At 42.0% G+C, this 18,151-nt stretch overlaps 1 protein-coding gene across 1 annotated transcript in view; it reads left to right on the top strand.

The window, feature by feature from the left end:
- LOC138282619 (myosin heavy chain, clone 203-like) overlaps positions 1 to 18,151 on the top strand; it is a 262,838-nt gene that overhangs the window by 122,098 nt on the left and 122,589 nt on the right. The window contains exon 6 of the mRNA XM_069220406.1: positions 3,383 to 3,567. Within this exon, the coding sequence (XP_069076507.1) occupies positions 3,383 to 3,567 (185 nt within the window). The remainder of the gene's footprint in view (positions 1 to 3,382; positions 3,568 to 18,151) is intronic.

Raw genomic sequence — 18,151 nt, 5'->3', positions numbered from 1 at the left:
GTTAATGTAAATATGAGCACCTGGCCTTTATGTGACCATATATCTATTGCTGAACTATCTGGTTGGCCTACTGTACTGGGTTAATGCAGTGGGAGGTGGGACATGTTTATGGCCCTGGGCCTAGCAATGGTAAATGCATGAGTTAAGGTTATGGCAGCATAATACCTTAGACAAGTTGTCAGATAAGGATCTGTGAATGAAAGTATGGGGGCACTGCCCACTCTTGAGAGTGGCAGAGTGGTCAGGCATGGTAGCTTAAGCGTATATCACATCTATTTCATTAAACAGTTAGCAGTCGATGAATTTGCAGGGAAGGCTCTGATCACTGACAGTTGGAAATCTGAGTGTGGAAGCTTAGTGACCTTCAAGGCACTGGTGGAGCTTACACAGGTAAAATCATCTATAGAGGAGTGATTCTATCCTAGAACCTTAAGAAGAATTGATCAACATCAGAGTCAGATTGGTAACTAGAAACTGCTTCATGTGGACAGTAGAGAATGATTCAACAGTACATGATGCAGCATCTCATATAGAATATTACCTGGTCTCCAGAAGGACAGTTTGTGGTTCAAAGAGGTATCTATTCTATGGCATACAATATCAGACAACTCATCAGTGGCACCGATGTATTGCTTCCTGGGGAAAGGGAAGGACATACATTTTGATGCTTTGTGGCCTTCAAGGCTAAAGGCTGGAAAGTGGTCACAGATTATTTTGAGCTCATTATGAGCTCTTTACATGACTTAGGAATTGTCTTTCAGGCATTGAAAATTCTACATAAGAGGAATTTGTATATCTAAACAAGCCAACGGATTAAGAAGAAAAAAAGAGAGGTCTTGAACAGTCTTGAGGAGATCTGCTATCTTGAGAATGCCAACATACATGATACGCCTAAAAGCTGGTTGCTACCACAGCACTGGATAGACAACTCAAAACACATTAAACTCCTGGGGAAGTAATACAGATGTGTACAGAGGAGGGGCTATCATGTATCTACAATACCAATATAATAAAGACTTGAGGAATAACATACAAATCTATTCTTATTGCAAGTGGTAAGCGAAGGGGCGAAAATTACTGCTTCCCTCAAAAGAGTCATGATGGCATGGCTAGAGGCTGATGGCATGGATATAGGCGCATATGAGAGAGCTACTAGTGCAGCCACCAATGGTATTAGAGATAAAAAATGACATTAGATATATGCCAAAAGGTAAGCCCGCAGAAATATATAGAAAGAATACAGTGAGACAAAAGCCCCCACACTTGCTCACGATGTATGAGAAAGCACCAAAGATTGGGCCATGCCATCCAACATTGCGGAAAGCTATTATGACAATGTTGTTGAAGTCAGGTAAAGAAAGATGCAACCAAATGCACATCTTATTGACCTGTCTCTATTAAACACTGACACAAAAATATTATCAAAAGTGATCGCAACTAGGCCGCTCCCTGCATGCCTGGATTGGTTCTTCCTGAACTGGTGGAATTTATCTGCAAATTAACTCGATCTATGCCTTGATGTATTGCCTACGGCCTGATCTTGAGGACGCACCTTTCTTCCTGAATGCTGAAAAAGGACTTGATTAGTTAAATGCCAATACTTTTTTTTACTGTACTCCCGTCATTGCCCAAACCATGGAGATCATCTGGGTTGTCACCTGTTGTTGATATTGTTTTCAATTAGCAATGCTTTAAGGTCCCTAGGTTCACACCAAATACTTTCAATGAGATTTGTGGATACTTCTATGTTTAGTTTATAGACCATCGAGTGTCCAGGTCTTCCTTCTTATCAACCATTGACTCTGGAAAGGGTTTAAAGCTTTTTTAGCAAACAGATCTTGCGCCGTGACCCATTATTGTCTCACCATACACCTAATCAGTGGTTTAATCTGCTCTGTCTAATTGATTCAAACATAATCTTGTATTTGCAGTTATTTTAACCCCCCCCCCCCCCACTTGGTAGTGCAAACTCAGCTTAATTAAAATGAAAAGGTCTGCAGCACACCATTATGAAAGTTTTGATCAAGATTCATGAATCCAAGTCACACCTCAGTACAACATACAGGGCCAGATTTATCATAAAATTACGCTAACCTTGCGCCAAGGGAAACATAATACGCTAACCTTGCGCCAAGGGAAACATAATACTGAAGTCAGATTTACCAAGCAACACAAGGCTACCCTGCGTGGCCCTAGTTGCTTGGTACATCTGGCATAACCAAAGGCAGTGCAAGTTGCTTCCTTGTATTACTCTGCCGTGGGGGGAGGGTGTTGGCCCATTCCCAGATTTACCAAGACTGTTAAATCTGTGAATGTGACAAAATGCAGCACTTTCCCAGGAGAAGCGCAGCTAGGAGAAATAGCTTTACTTCTCCTCGTTGCTTCCTTTTTACTGATAAAAACAGTACTGTGTCAACATTCAGTGGCCGGCATGCATACATAATTTGTATCAGTGTTAAAGAGTGCAAGGAGGGGCTTTTGCACTTTTACACAGTGGCACATAATTAGCTGTGCTAATTTGGATGTGAATATTTTGCAAATTGAATGTGTTTGAAAAGTTGCTGTATTTGGCTAAGAACGCCATTTTGCATGTATGATCTAAAAGAGTCGCAATTCAGCATATAATTCATTTTTTTCAAATGGAAAACAACTTCCGCCCTGTCAAGCTAACTACCCGAAAAATTATAGTTCATGAGCTTCTGATTTTAATCAGCAGCCACAATGTACTACAACAGAGCTTAAAGTAATTGGCAAAGGCATTGGCAAAGCCAAGACATTGGTTAAACACTTATAAGGTCCCAAAGGTGAGACCTTTCGGCTATGCCAATGCTTGTTCTATGTGTGCTGAATTCTGCAGCACACTCAGAAAGAGAAAACAGCCTCTAAAGATTGTTTTTGTGCAGGAAGTTATTCCTTCCTGCACAAAAACAATCCTGCCTGCAATGCAGGCAGCTGTGCACCAGGGTGCCTGCATTGCCATTAGGAAGAAGATTGTGCACCATTGCAGGCCTAGAGCAGGAATGTGCCTCATATTGGTAAATATGGTACATTCTTGCCCTCTCCCTTTCACGCAGAGCAGCATGTTGTCTTGCAGGGTTGTGTTGGTGTTGCATTGCATGAAAGAATGGTGAATCAGATTGATAAATCTGGCCCACGGTATCGTAAAGAATGCTACGCAGTGACAATTCACAGCCCAAAGAAATATGTCCATCAAATTTCTTGATCTTGAACGCTTTGGTCGTTGTCTGCCATATCTGCAACCCAGTCCTTACTACCCTGAATTTCCACCATCCATTTGCGTTATCCAATTTTAAATGGTACAACCTCGTATTGCCTCAATCTATATATCAGGGTTCTTAAAAGTTCCATTGATTTTCCATAGATACAAGCACGAGAGAAAAACATTTTCTGATGGAAGATGTAGCAAAATATAAACAACTGGCTGAGGTGGCTTCTCAGGATTTGACACGCAAAGAGGCAGAACTGATGAAAATCCAGCAAGATCTTCAACGTGCTGTTACCTCTGTAAAAGAAAAAGAGCAAACTCTGGACCTTCTAGAAACCCAAGTACGTGATTATTAATGATTATAAAACGTTTCTATGATGTGTGTATGTGTGTGACAGTTAGTCCATAGGAAAACTATTTTCTGCATGCAACATTGCCAAGAAAAGGTATACGTGCACATCAATCAATCAGTCAGGGTATTTGTAAAGCACACTGCTCACCCGTGAGGGTCTCAAGGCGCTGAGGAGGGGAGGGGGGAGAAAATGGGGGGGCAGGTGCTGCTACTGCTCGAACAGCCAGGTCTTGAGAAGTTTTCTGAAGGTAAGGAGGTCTTTGGTCTGGCGCAGGTGGATGGGAAGAGTGTTCCATGTTTTGGCGGCGAGGTGCGAGAATGATCTACCAGCGGTTGTAGTTCTGTGGACGCGTGGGACGATTGCGAGGGTGATGTGCTTGGAGCGGAGATGCCGGGTTGGGATGTAGAAGGAGAGTCATCTGTTGAGGCATTCTGGTCTGGTGTTGAGCATGGGTGAGGAGTTTGAAGGTGAACTCTAACATAAAGTTGGTTTGGTAAAGTTTTGGCTGATTGGTTAATGGTGGGGGGGTCTTATGTTCTAATTTGAATTCCCACACAGGAGTTTGACACCCAAAATTTTCAAAAAAACATGTACACCAAGTCTGTAAGGAGAAAGAGGTGCCATTGTCTTCTGGTAAATGGCAATGTCAATGATGCCAAAATATAGACTGATCTATTGAGGCAAAGAGGGTAATCTACACAAACAGGGGCTGCTCCAGAAAGTTCGAAAAAAATATGTCACCGCTGGAGAGAACATCGTGTGATGGGGTAAATGGCAGCAGTATGTTCCCACGGACATCACAAGAAAAGGAATGAGAGGGAAAAGTGATACATGTGATGGCAGATGGGAGAGGAAAAAGATTAATTTAATATTGACTTTATTATGAAAACAATGACTAAGCAAAAAAGTGATGTCCATTATCATGATGAGTCCTACACATGCAATGTTCATTATCTTGATGGCTCTTATAAATGCATGATATTTTACTGATATTGCTGACAGCGTGGAGGTTGTACTGGGGCAATTTTATATATGTTGTTATGCTTTATAATAAACTTAAAAATAATCAAATATGTTTCTTGTAATGTCACCAGTGATTTCATCAATTATTTTGTGATGTATTTTCTGACTTCATGTGTGCCCAATCTGCATCTTTTCTATGTCAGAGTTGACACTATTGACTTGATGACGTCACATTTACTACACTATTACCATCATCCATGACATCTTTAAAACAGGAAAGAATTAAAGCGAACAAGTGAAATTATTCTGATGATCATAGAGATTCCGGGTGCAGAAATATCGATGCTGTCCAACACCCCCTTGAGGATGGGCTGCCAATGAAGTTCTTGGGCTCTTTCAGCTTGTATTACAGACAATGGCCCTTGCAAGCATTTCTAAGGTGGGGGCCCAACCAAGAATTTACAGATGAGCAACAGTAAACATGGCAACACTTCTGAATGTGTAAAACTGGGAGACATCTCGGATACGGCCAGTGGCACTCTAATCAGACACTCCGTCGAGAAATCCTGAACACCCTTCTAACCAGAATGCGCTTAAAATATACCTATAGCATGGTCATCTGCAACTGGTTGTCAAAACTGCGCAATCCTTGTACATAGGTAAGCAGCCGATGCGATTAAGAACCATGGGGTTATCTCAGCCTACGTTGCAGACAGATAGCCCGCATGGTGGCACTACAGTGGGAGTTGGACCTAAGCACTGCGCAATGATCGGCTGCAGGCACAACTTGGTGGATGGCATGCAATACCAGGGGATATGACGGACATTGGCCAATGATGCTGTAAAATGATGTGCTCCATGAGGAAATCTAACTCCCTATCTACTTCAGCTGTGCTCATTGGTTGCATGAGCTAACACAAGAGAGGGTCCCCCAGACCTTATATCTTCAGACTGCATAAATGCCCCAAAACACATACAGCACTGACATTTGCAACAGATTAATCAAAAGTACTTGAGTTACAGATCCACCACTCTAAACAAAAATGGAGGCTAGAGTAGATGCTTCCGATCATTCAAGAGAACCATGGTTTGCTTAATTGTGAAATTATTATCTGCTTTACTATGGCTACCAAGTCAGACCAGAAGGTGCTCAAACTTAGCACTCTTGTGAAGGAGATATAAATACGAAAATACCTCTTAAAGAACACGTTTGTTGGAGTGGCTGCATGTAGACCCGTAAACCGGTTACACTTTCTCCAATATAAATCAGCATTCACTGCCCCCCTTATAACTTTGAGGGCCTCATTTACAAGAATCTGACTTATCATCTCCAAAGCGTCAGATTTCTTGTGCTGCCCTACGACCCCCTAATGATGCCATGGATGCACTGTAATTACAGTACAGAACTAGATGGCACACTTTTTCTAATGCTTTAGTTTAGCGTCTGGGGCGCTAAACTAAAGCATCGCTGGACTAGCGTAAAAAAAATTATGCTACTTCAGCAATGCAAGGAGGCCCCCATTTAGAAAAGCCCTATGTCAGTTTTATGCCTGCTCTGAGCAGGCGGTAAAAATCTGATGCAGTAAAGTTGCAAAATGACGCAGTGAAATGTAAATTTCACTGCGTTAGTTCTGCATGGATTTTCCCGTGATAATCTCTACCTTGCAATCATTATACCTGGTGGTACAATGTGACACAAGGCTTTCTAAACTGATGCATTGGGCCCAATGCGTCAGTTTGTAAATGTGGAGCAGTGAGGCGCACTGCTTGCTCCACCATTGCCTAAAAAAAATGACGCAGCAGTGGAGCAAAAGCCTTGTAAATGAGGCCCTGAGTTCTGCCTCACTTCACAAGGAAGACCTCTCTGGTGAGGGACTAATACATGAACATACAGTGGTGTACGCTTTGAGAGGATGTTTGTAGATTTTCTTACACCTTGCACTACTTACTGATGTGATTCTGTGAACGAAAACACACTTCATTCAGACTTTCTAGTCTGGCTCCCTCGACTGGGTCCTGTTTCTAGGGTGACCAACTGGCATGGAGGCAAATTCTGGACAGGACTGTAAAAACACAGGACAAATGGTCAAAATTCAGGACAGAAATTCAGGGCAAAGGGTCAAAATTCGGGACAAAACCTTAGTTTTACAGATGCATCCAAGGAGAGGCCATACCCCACTACATTATCAGTGCTTATTTACTACTTTTTACATAGCACTATTTACTCACTATGGTCTTTTTGTGTTTGCCTCCTGGCATGCTACATTCAAGTGCCACATTACGTCTTGTTCAGTAGTAAATAATTGCCCTTGAGCATGGTGTCAAGGGCATCACCCCTACCCAAACTTCCCCAATTTTGCTGGAGAAAAAGCAACAGCAAACTTTTGATTCTATTTCTAAACATTTTAAAACCCATGGGAAACAGTTAGAGAAACATTAAGGTAAGTACCCTTATGCTAGTATAAACATGTTGAAGAAAAAAACACTTGGATCACCTCAACCTCCAGTGGACTTTAAACCTAATTAATGAGGCAGAGCAGACAGGTGGGAGACAGTCTCACACCTATGTCAGGATGTGAGGTACCCACACCTTGTCCATAGTCTCACAGCACTAGAGTGTGTGTCCAGGACTCTAAATTTGTCTCATAACTGGGAGCCCGGTCTGCCAAACAAGGAGAATAAAAGGGGAGGATGAAATCGAGATCAGACGGGAGATCTACGGCAACTGATTCAAAGGGTTGTTGCTAAGACCTGGATAAATAAGGAGGAGAAGAACAAGGCATGAAAATTCCTAAAATCAGACAAGATGGGAAAGTATTGAGTACCTGGGGAGTTGTCTCGGCTGAGAGAAGAGAAACAGAAGAGGCACTGAAAAAATGGTTGAACAAGCAGCACCCACCCACTGTGCAAACTCTTCTGGTGTAATTGTCCGCTGTTCGTTCTTGTGAAGGGTGTGCAGGGGCTGGACCCTTTAGAAGGTTGTGCTAGGCAATTACCAACTCTGTCAATGTCTTAAAATGCTTTTGCAGAGGAGCCAAGGCCAAACCAGTGATTTGGCGTATCCCTAAGTGCCAAAGTACACGTACAATCTTCAAAATATTTAGGATGTAGATTACACAAACAAAAGGAAAGAACATGAGAAAGATTTTAAAATGTAATTAATGTTTCTTTAATATGTGGTTGTGTTTCCCTCTTATTTACAATTATATCCCAGATTGAACTGGGAACTAGTTACCTTTCGATACCTAGGGATTAATATCTACCATTCCCCCACTGATTTGCATGATGAAAATCTGGGCAGAGTAACACAGTCCCCCCCGAACCCAGATTGCTTTTTGGTCTTCTCTTCCACTTTCAATAATGGGGCAGATAGCACTAGTGAAGATGGTGGTGAAACCATGGTTATTGTATTATTTTGCAAACTTTCACCTGCTCATCCCTCGTTCCTTCTTCAGACACCATGACATGTCCCACGTCTGATTTGGGGGCTGAGGCACTGCTGGGTAGCACTCTACGATCTAAAGCTTCCCCTGACTGCAGTGGATTAGCTATTCTGGACTTAGAACGCTATTTTTTAGCTTCAAAGCTACAGTGGGTGGGGCTCGCTGGCTGTTTGGCTGTCCCCTGCATGAGATGGGTTTTATCCATAAAAACTTTAAGGGTGGCTTGCCGCACTACTCACTGTTTCCTACTGACCATTCAACCAAATGCAATCCGGGGTTATTCCACACAACTTTCTCTTGCCTTGATAGAACCCGTAAACTCACTAACACAAAGAAACCCTGCGCTCCTGCACCACCTTTGCTAGGCCTTCACACTCGCACAGGACGGCTACGCTAAGGGCATTTCTGTGAGTGGCATGCTGCAGGCCTCTTAAAAGTGAAGGATTTGTTTGTGGACGATGAGCTACTAAATTTCCGAACCCTTGTGGCAGACTCCAGTCTTCACCTGGGTCAACTCCTTACTTAAGAACACATTAAACAATCATTAAATGCCCTATTTCATGTATGCCACCTAGCACCAACCTCGCATGAGGTGTGCCACAAGCTCCAAACCATAGGGACTGGTGGCAAACTGATAAAATGAATGTACAGACATTTCCCGCAACATGGAGACCATTCCACGGCTTATCTCCATGTTACCTGGGAGACTACCGTTGCCAAACCTTTGCAAGATATGGACTGGGCTAAAGTACTGGACTATCCCCACAAAGAATCATATGGCTGCCACTTTAAGTACATTCAGTTTAATATTCTGAGCTACCTTACACCTGCTCAAATTGACCAAATATACCCAGGAGCTGCAGCTGCATGTCTTCACTGTATGCAATTAGATGCCAGTTTGCTTCATACGCTTTGGTCTCACCCCACACTCCTTTCATACTGGCAGAGAATTCTTGAGGCGCTGTTGACCACGATGGGCCGTGCACTAACAGATTCCCCAGAAGAGGTCTTATTGAGTGTATTTCCCCCATCCTAATTTAAAGAACCTCCACCAAGTTCCTCGACCTGACTCTTCTAGCAAAAGGCAATATCACCATGTATTGGAAGGATTCACTTCCTCTGACTATCGTTAAATTGGACCCGGGTCTCGTTCTCTTGGTTTTGATCTGAGAGCACCCTCTAACACGGAGGAATGATCAGGACTGAGAAAAGATTTTAATGCACAGACATGGGATATTTCAGGGGAGGGCTTTGAGGACTGCACCAAGGATGAAACTTTTCCCCCTGTAAACAACCCCAACACATACTCTCCTGGTTTCTGTGTACTAGTTGTTCTTGATACATATAGGTCACTATACAAGGCATTGGTCCATAGGTGCCTATCTCTGACACAATGTCATGATTTCCCCACTAGAACACTGTTTTCTAAGCACTATGGGGTTCATTTCTCCGCTTTCCTAAGCTGAAAGGTAAGGCATCAGCAATTGGGCAGGGTGTGTGTGGAGGGACAGTTTATTATGGGTCAGTTTGTTACACAGAAATAAAAATAAAGATGTGTTTTAACTCTTCATAAATGTATGAAGCCAAGGACTGCTGTTCTGTAAATATACTGTGGAATCTGTTGCTACATATCTGTCTTCTATCCTGCTTGTAACCTCTTGGCATACAACAATAAAATCTTTAAAAAAACCATATAGCAGTGGTTCACTATAGTACATTTGATCGAAACATTGCACTTACTTTTATGCAGCTTCTCCAAATGGGCAGAAGAGTGTTGCCCTGGGTGCAGCAAATGTAAAAAATAAAATGGCAATAAAATAACTTTGTTGCCATTTTATTTTTTCCTCTGCCAGCCCAAGTTGAGTGTGAGGGCGTGGGGGTCATCGCTGCAGATTGGCAGCAGGGAGAAGTGGTGGCTGGCTACAGCAGATGAAGTGTGCATGTCAATCTGGCCGGCTGTGTTGCGATGTCCAGCCCAGTATGCACACTTTAAATCTCTCCATCCCGATCTGTCTTAGACAGTTGAGTGGAGAGAAGGTAAGGCATCCAGTGCCTGAAAGACTAATTGCTGAGCCAACATGCTCCAACCAATCCTAGTGCTTTGCTCATGCTGGTTAAAAGCATTAGAGCATCGTCTGGATTGGCTAGGGGCGTTGGCTCCAAGCCTTGGACTATTGAAGAAGAACACTAGGATCAGAGGTCATGTAGGCAGTGGGTAAAGTAAATATTGATTTTTTTACATATTTAAACAATATAAAAAGCAATTACGTTGTGTAATGCATGCTAGTGATTTAGTAACTGTTTATTGCATGTGGTGTATTTCATTTTGTTTGGGTCGGCACCTATTTGATCCACTCATAGGCACTGTCGGAAATGTTTACTTCCTTTCAGCCCCAGCTCCAAAGTTCTCAGCCATGACTCATCTTAAATACTCTTTTTAACGAGCCAGGATTGAGAGCTTTGGCACTGAGCCTAAAGGCATTGCTGGTGTCCGTGACTATTTGCTCACCCCACCATTTTAAATTGTCACCAGCCGCCACTGTACTTATATGAAGTAAACATTTCTAAACATGAACTTTAAAACATTCATTAACCCTGCCTGTTGACAACACCACTAATGAAGAAAGTGAACCAATTTTCCAGTGTCCCTTACATCATGGTCAATATTATTGTTATGGACGGTGGAACATCACAGGCTAAAAAAGCATACAGGTATGTTTTTTTGTACACAGTCCATCTTCTTAAACTGAATTACTTAAAAGTGCTCTCACATGTGAATTTCAAGTAAATTAGAAACACGAAGTAAATGGATTTGACTTAGAACACACAATTTAGTTATGCAGGAAATCCGGGATTTGAACCCAGGCTTTTTGGTCACACATAGTGCACTTAAGCCACGGACTAGGTTAATTTATTTTTCTCAATCCCCTTTAAAACCAGAAGAGTGTTTTCCTACATATCTGTACGATGCTTAGTACACTGTGCTAAATAAATACAGATCTCAGGTTGCTCTGAAACAATATCTAAAAAAAGAAAAAAACGTACATAATGGAGGAAAGGGAAGGCAGGACATGATAAACTGATATCACTGACTTTTTAACCCATTGCACAGCTATTCAAGACAGCAGTCGAAGCACATTAAAATAGTATGGATCCTGCAGTGGCAACAGAGTAAGTGTGTGCAGAGGCGAAATCAATGGTCAGGTTAAAAAGAACAAAATATTGTGTTACCATTTTGTTGATCTTTTACCACTACATATAAAATAACGCACACCTTAATGAAAAATAAATGGAAGTAAAACTAATCAGTGTGAAATGCACTCTTATGTTATGAAACCTCTATTGGTTAATATCGTCACTATAGATGTCTATGTGTGCAATCAGAGGCATATACAATTTAATTTTATTTGGTGCAGTAGGGAAAGTGACTTGTGTATTTTCAAGCCAAACCCTACCAGACAGTGCAGCTGTTTAATTTGCTAAAGACATCTTTTGGGCGTTCAGAAAGCTTCCCTTGGAATGCATTCTGCCCGTTGCTTGCCATTGTTTTTCTGGTTTGTAGCTCACACTTCCTGGCTTTCTACTTGCAGGCTTTATTTGTTTTAGACTGTCCAGCTTGGGTTTGTCCCTTCTGTTGCCCGAAACTGCATTTACAGTATCCTTCCAAGTGCTCCCTTTCTGTAAACAGGCCTGTAAATCTTGTTCTTTTATCATCACATTTGTTGTGCATTCAAAGAACAAGGTCAGATGTCAGGCACTGTCTTCCAAGGGAGTTTGGTGTTTACTTTTCTTTCTCTGACTTCAAAGTGAGTGGATTTATGTGACAATCTTGCTGGATACTGGGTAGGAAAGAGTTTTTTTCTAGCACATGACAACATTTAAATGAAATGTGCAAATTTCTCAGAATATATCAGAATTAGGAACACAAATTAAGCACATTTTTGTTAATTCTGAAGTGTGTTGGAAAAAAATACCTTAATATGATTAAAACAAATCATTTCACTAGGTGATGCAATTTCCATAGATTATCGTCTGTGCACTGTATATTATTATTAGTAAAACTGTATGTCTGTGCAAATGTAATGGTCATTTCAATTGAAAACATGTCTGAAATGGCAGTCTGCTACCACGCATTCATCCTCCACGTCACTGCACTCTACTCTGCACCGCTCCACTTTAGACCACACCACTGCACTCAACTCCACTCTGCGCCACTGCGCACTACCCCACTTTGCACCACTGCACTGTACACCACTGCATGCTATGCCTCTCCACTCTACTCTGTACCACTCTAGTCTTTGCCAGTGCACTCTGTGCCACTATACTCTGCACCACTGCACTCTGTGTCTCTGCACGCTACACCACTCGAGTCTAGGCCACACAAATATACTCTGCACAACTCAACTCTCCATCACTTTGCAGCACTGTGCTCTACGCCACTGCACTCTATGCCTGTACACTCTATGCCAATGCACTTTACTCTGTAACACTCAACTCTATGCCCCTGCACTCTATGCCAATCTACTATATGCTACTCTAATCTACTCTGCACCACTATACTCTATGCCATTGCACTCTACACCACTTTACACTACACCATGACACTCTATGCCACTCTACACAACTGCACTCTACCCTTCACTACCCCACTATGTGCCACTTCACTCTACTCTGTAACAAACTACCCTACATCACTACGCTGTATGATACTGCACTGTACACTACTCTGCCTCACTCTACGCCACTGCACTCTACACCAATGCACCCTATGCCAATCTCTACTAGAATCTGCACCACTGCACTCTATGACACTCTACTCTGCACCACTCTACTCTGTACTCTACTCCACTGCGCTCTGTGCTACTCGACTATACTCTGCACTCTACGCCACTGAACTCTTGCATTGCTCCCACTTAAACTAAGAGGACATGATGCCAAAAGAATGCAGCACTCTTAATCTAAATAATGAATTTATTAAGGCACTTTCCAAATAGCAAATAAAAGTCACACAAATAAATATGTATGTAACTCAAATGCAGCAGAACATGTGTATATACAAAGATAAACGAATATATACCAGGCAGTCAAGACTTAAAAAGAAATATACAATATATCAATAGAGCATGTATACATAAGGTATATAATCAAGATTTAAAATGCATCCCCATCGGGGTAGACCTCATCATCCTCACCAGCCAGACTGGGGAACCCTTCAATTAGCCAAGGCAGGACACCCACAATTGGGATCAAGAGGTCTGCTCCACAGGTGAGTTCCTGTCTTAGCGCCAAGTCTCCCTGTCTTTTATACCTTAAAACAAGCTCAGGGAGAGAATTTTAGAAATCTCCCTTCTGTTCTGAAATTAAATGCTGGCTGTACTTCGGCTGCGTTGAAAACACGCACAAGAGCTGGCCAGGCTCCCATGCCTGGTTTGAGGCAGAACTGTACATTCCTCTGATAAGACCGTCCCAACCTTGTGAGTCTGCATCCCCCATAAGATGTTCCAACACTGTCTGACCCTGTTCTCGCGCAGAGAAAAACAGGTTATGTGTGGAAAACAAGTTTTGTGTGGAAAAACACCTGCGCTGCCCTGCAACCGCAGCAGGGCCCAAAATGGAATCACTCACACAAAATGGAGTCGATGGTCAAACATAGAGTTGGTGGTTAAATACATTTAGCATCACAACTCTACACCACTGTACATGACTGTACCCTGTGTCACTGTACTCTACACCACTCTACTCCATGCTACTGCATTCTTTGCCAATCTACTATACACCACTGCACTCTGCTATGCACCACTCTAATCTATGCTACTGCATTGTATCCCACTGAAGTCTATGCTGCTGTACTCAATGCCACTGCATTATATTTCTCTGTATTCTGCAACACTGTACCTCAATGCACTCTGCACCAGTCCACTCTACTGTATGCCACTCTATGCGACCTCATACTATGCCACTCCTATACACAACACTCTCTGCCACTGCACTCTACAACACTCTACTCCACTCTTCATCATTCCATTCTATGATACTACATGCCACTCTCCTCTACACCTCTAACTGTTAGCCATGCTGAACAGCAGCCATGCGGATGTACAACATGGCTAAAGCGCATTGGCAAAGCCAATAGCTCTTGCATAGATAGGACCTATTGGCTTTGTCAATGCTTGTTAGTACTATGAGGACCCAAGGTCCCTGAAAGCACTGTGAATGTATAAGTCATTGTATTAAGCATGCAATACACACAACATAATATTGGTTGCCATAAAATGTGGATATAAATGTAGATTAAAGGTAAAAGGTGCATCTATAGATTTCAATAATAGACAGACATTACCTCATGCAAACATTTTTTTAAAGCATGCATTCCACAGCTCAGCTTGAAACACCCTGACAGTACCTCTCAAAAAGAAAGTATCTTTGCCATCAGAAAGCTTCATGGGACTCCATCAATTATATCCAGTATGGGTCTCCAAGCACCTTTTACATTTGCAGATTTACCATTTGTGCACATTTAGCATTTCTTTAATGAAGCAGGCACCCTGACAAGAAGTCCTGTTTTTCTTCTGTCTGCCCCTCCCTCTGGATCAGAGCACAGGAGACTCCCTGCTTTCCACTCTAGCTGGATAATCTGAATTTTCCTAAATACCATTTATTCTTAAGCTGAAAGGCTAAAGTTATGGACAAATGCCATCCGTTAAACCATGCATCACAGACAACAAAATATTCCACTTGTCAAGTTGCTTCCAGAATGGCTAAGTTCATCCTGAAAGCAATTATGAAGGAGGGCTCATTTGATACCATAATGTCCAAAATGTCCTTAAAAAATCTTTAAAAAATGAACTGCTCTTCTACATAACTGTTTAAATTCCACAAACAGAAGACTTGAAAATGGAGAAGACAACTGCATACATAACCTAACTGGGGAATGGCAATGTGGCAGCTTAAGCACAAAATCTCGGAGATGGAGGATAGATCAAGAAGGAACAACATTTGCCTGTATGGACTCATGGAAGACTTTGAGAAAGAAGAGATGATCCTCAAAGTCTTCATACCTTGTCTACTGGACTTGCTATTTCTGAAGACATTCTTTATTGTTTTAAGGTCATGGCTGATGTGCAGGAAGATCTGGATGCAGAGTTGGTGGTAAACCAGTGACAGCAACACAATCCCGTGGTTGCCTTTAATGGGTGGGGTGCTGTAATATGGCTAAAGGCTACTCCTAAAGTCAGAGCCCATTTTTCTTGGTCATTGAGGGTGTGCTGGAGGTTTTGAGGCCAGTGCACTATGCACATAGCAAGTCTAGTCTTCTGCCTATTGTGATCTATTCTCAAAGTCTACTTTGTAGTGCATAGTTAGAGCCTGTGAGTGCTTGTGGGTCCCACCAACACTCATTTTTGGGGATCAGCACATATTTTTCCTCATCAATTATTTCCTAAGTGTAAGAAGAGAAAAACAAACAGAAGGGAAAGAAGGAGGAAAGGAAAGATGGACAAAAAACACAAAAGGTGGAAGCTGGAGCAAACAAGAGTAAGATAAAAGAGCAGGGGGTGTCTTATAGTGGATTACAGCGGCATGAGGTGAAGTCCAGTCTGTATAGCCTTTGTATTCAGTGCACCAGCATCTAAAAGCGCCAGCCTTGGGCTTCTGAGCAGAGCTTTGGGCACCGGCACTCATGTTTTTACAAGTTAAGCACCAGTAGTAGTGCACATACTACAAAATAATATTCACAATCCTGCATACTAAGGCCTGTAGAAAATGTGGAAGAGACGGAGGGGAGTGACTGGAAAATGGGAAATACGTACTTTTAAATGGGACAGAGATAAGGAGGGATTAAAGGAGAGGAAGGGAGGAGGGAATGACACCCACCCACAAAAGAGTAAGGCCATTGCTACTCCTAGACTGTACCTATAAATGTACTGCAGTCAAAAAGAAACCAAAAGTAGTAAATGTGCTCTACCTCAGCCTTGGCATCAGTCCAGCACCACATATGGCCAGCCACTAGTATTGCAACACACCGCCATAATGGAACCACCAAATAACTATATAAATATATTGGAAAATAAAGGAACATTATTTTTGTAAGATCGTATATTTTTATTTTTTAAGCAAATCCTTTTTTAATTGTACTACAACTTTTTTTGTTTTGTAAGATCTAATGTTTCTTTTTCTTTAAAACTAATCCTGCTGAATTTATAACAGGGCTTACAACACTTGTTACAAACCTGATAATGCAAGGAGTGATTGTTTTAAAATCCACCAGCAATGTACAGGTGAAACATATTTCAGGTCCAACCAGCCACATCTAGGCTGACTGCAAAAAATGAATTCAAACGTCAAGTAACATTTTCTGTCTTCACTATGTTGGTGAATGTGTTGGGTGCATTGCCCCTCGTTTTAAAGACTAATCATATGGAGGAAGAGATAGGAGACTTACAGGAAAAGGATCAACATCTTTTGGATGTCCAGGGAAGCAGTAATTTCGAGATATACTTCTCACCTGAAGTAATCCTTGACATGGTTGCAGAATGGGAGCAGGAGCTTGATTCGCCTACAGTCTGCCCCCACGCTATCCCTGTCCTTGTCAAAATACTGACTGCGCTCTGTTTCATGACCACTGGATTTTTCCAGAGAACTGCTCTGGTAACGTAGACATCTTAAAATCTAGTTTTGATGCTTGTATCAAGAATTGAGATGCATCACAGAATACTGCACCAGTTTATCACCCTGCCACAGTCACTGGCGGAAAGGAAAAGAATGGCAAGGGAACTTTATGATCTTGTTCACTTCCTTCATGTGGTAGGTGCCATTGACTGCACCCATATGGCACTTAGCCACCTAACAACACAGCACATCTTTTCCACAACAGACACACCTGGCACGCCATCCTTCAGTTGCCTCTTGCACATTACTTAATTGGGGATTTTGGGACATGTGACTTATTGGTAAGCAAAGACATCTGTCAGGAATCTTCTTACCTTGTTCCACTTGAGCCGCTCGAGCAGCTCTCTAATTCTGACTTTGGCAGTAGACAAAGTTTAACATTGCGAAAGTTCAGAGCTGTGCAACAGTCATTCATAATTAGCTGTTGATGCTACATCTGATGGTTGGCATTCTTTGGCTCCTGATCCAGCCTTTTCTTTAAATACAGGGTTAGGTGTCTGACCACTTCAAGATGGAGGATTAGTTTCCAGGTCATGCAATAACCTTTCTTGTAATTAAATCAGCCGAGAGTTACAAGGAGTTAATCGGATGCATCACAACTCTGTATCTATTGGTTGGTCACTCAGGATTACATGAAGGCCTTTTTTTGGTCCTCCTGCTAGCCACTCTTACCTGCTTGACAGTTTGGCTGCAATTGGCCCTTTTCTGATTTTTTTTCCAAGGTCTGAATTTTTTATCCTCTGAAAACACTGTTTTTCCTGTGCTCTCTCCAGTTATCATCAAGTCTGGATCAGAGACAAGTCTTGAAAAGAGAAAGGCCTTACCTGATAAAAAAAGACTAACAAAAAACTTCAGTAGACGGTCGGCTTCTGACATTCACTCACATTGGGGCTACATGTGTATCTGTGGAGTTGCATCTCAAACATACTCATTTATCACTACAACACAATACATACAGACTACCCTGACACCCACTACATGTATGTAGGCAGGATGTATTACATTTCAAATACAGCTCCCTTTTAAGAAATGTCACCTCTTTCTTTCAGGTGATGTCAGGAATGCCGTATCTCTTCTCACGCTCATCATAACCACACTAAATCAATAGGTTCAATAGGCCACACATGTGTACAGGAGCCATTATTGAACACATCACGGGGATCAATAAATTGTATTTTGGATGTCTTAGCTGTGCTGGGTGTGCTGGTGTACGCTCCAGAACTTGTGTGCAAGACTGCTGTAGCCTTTTGTGTGTTGCACAACATTGCCTCTCAAAGGGGCTTACATATAGGCCCTTGACCCTGATCTACACCTTCATTCAGATATCCGGGAAAGAACACAGAATATAGAATGGTGTATATTTGGGCAGGATCAATTAGTTAACTTTTGTTACTTGAGCTATTAGTTTACTTGCAGCATTTATATGGTTGGACAAACTCTTGTCAATTAGGAATGGTGAACTATCGTACTGTACATATATACCATCCCGAGATTACTAT

The sequence above is a fragment of the Pleurodeles waltl genome, chromosome 2_2, assembly GCF_031143425.1.
Source record: "Pleurodeles waltl isolate 20211129_DDA chromosome 2_2, aPleWal1.hap1.20221129, whole genome shotgun sequence".
NCBI lineage: Eukaryota > Metazoa > Chordata > Amphibia > Caudata > Salamandridae > Pleurodeles > Pleurodeles waltl.
This window is presented reverse-complemented; position numbering and strand designations above follow the sequence as displayed.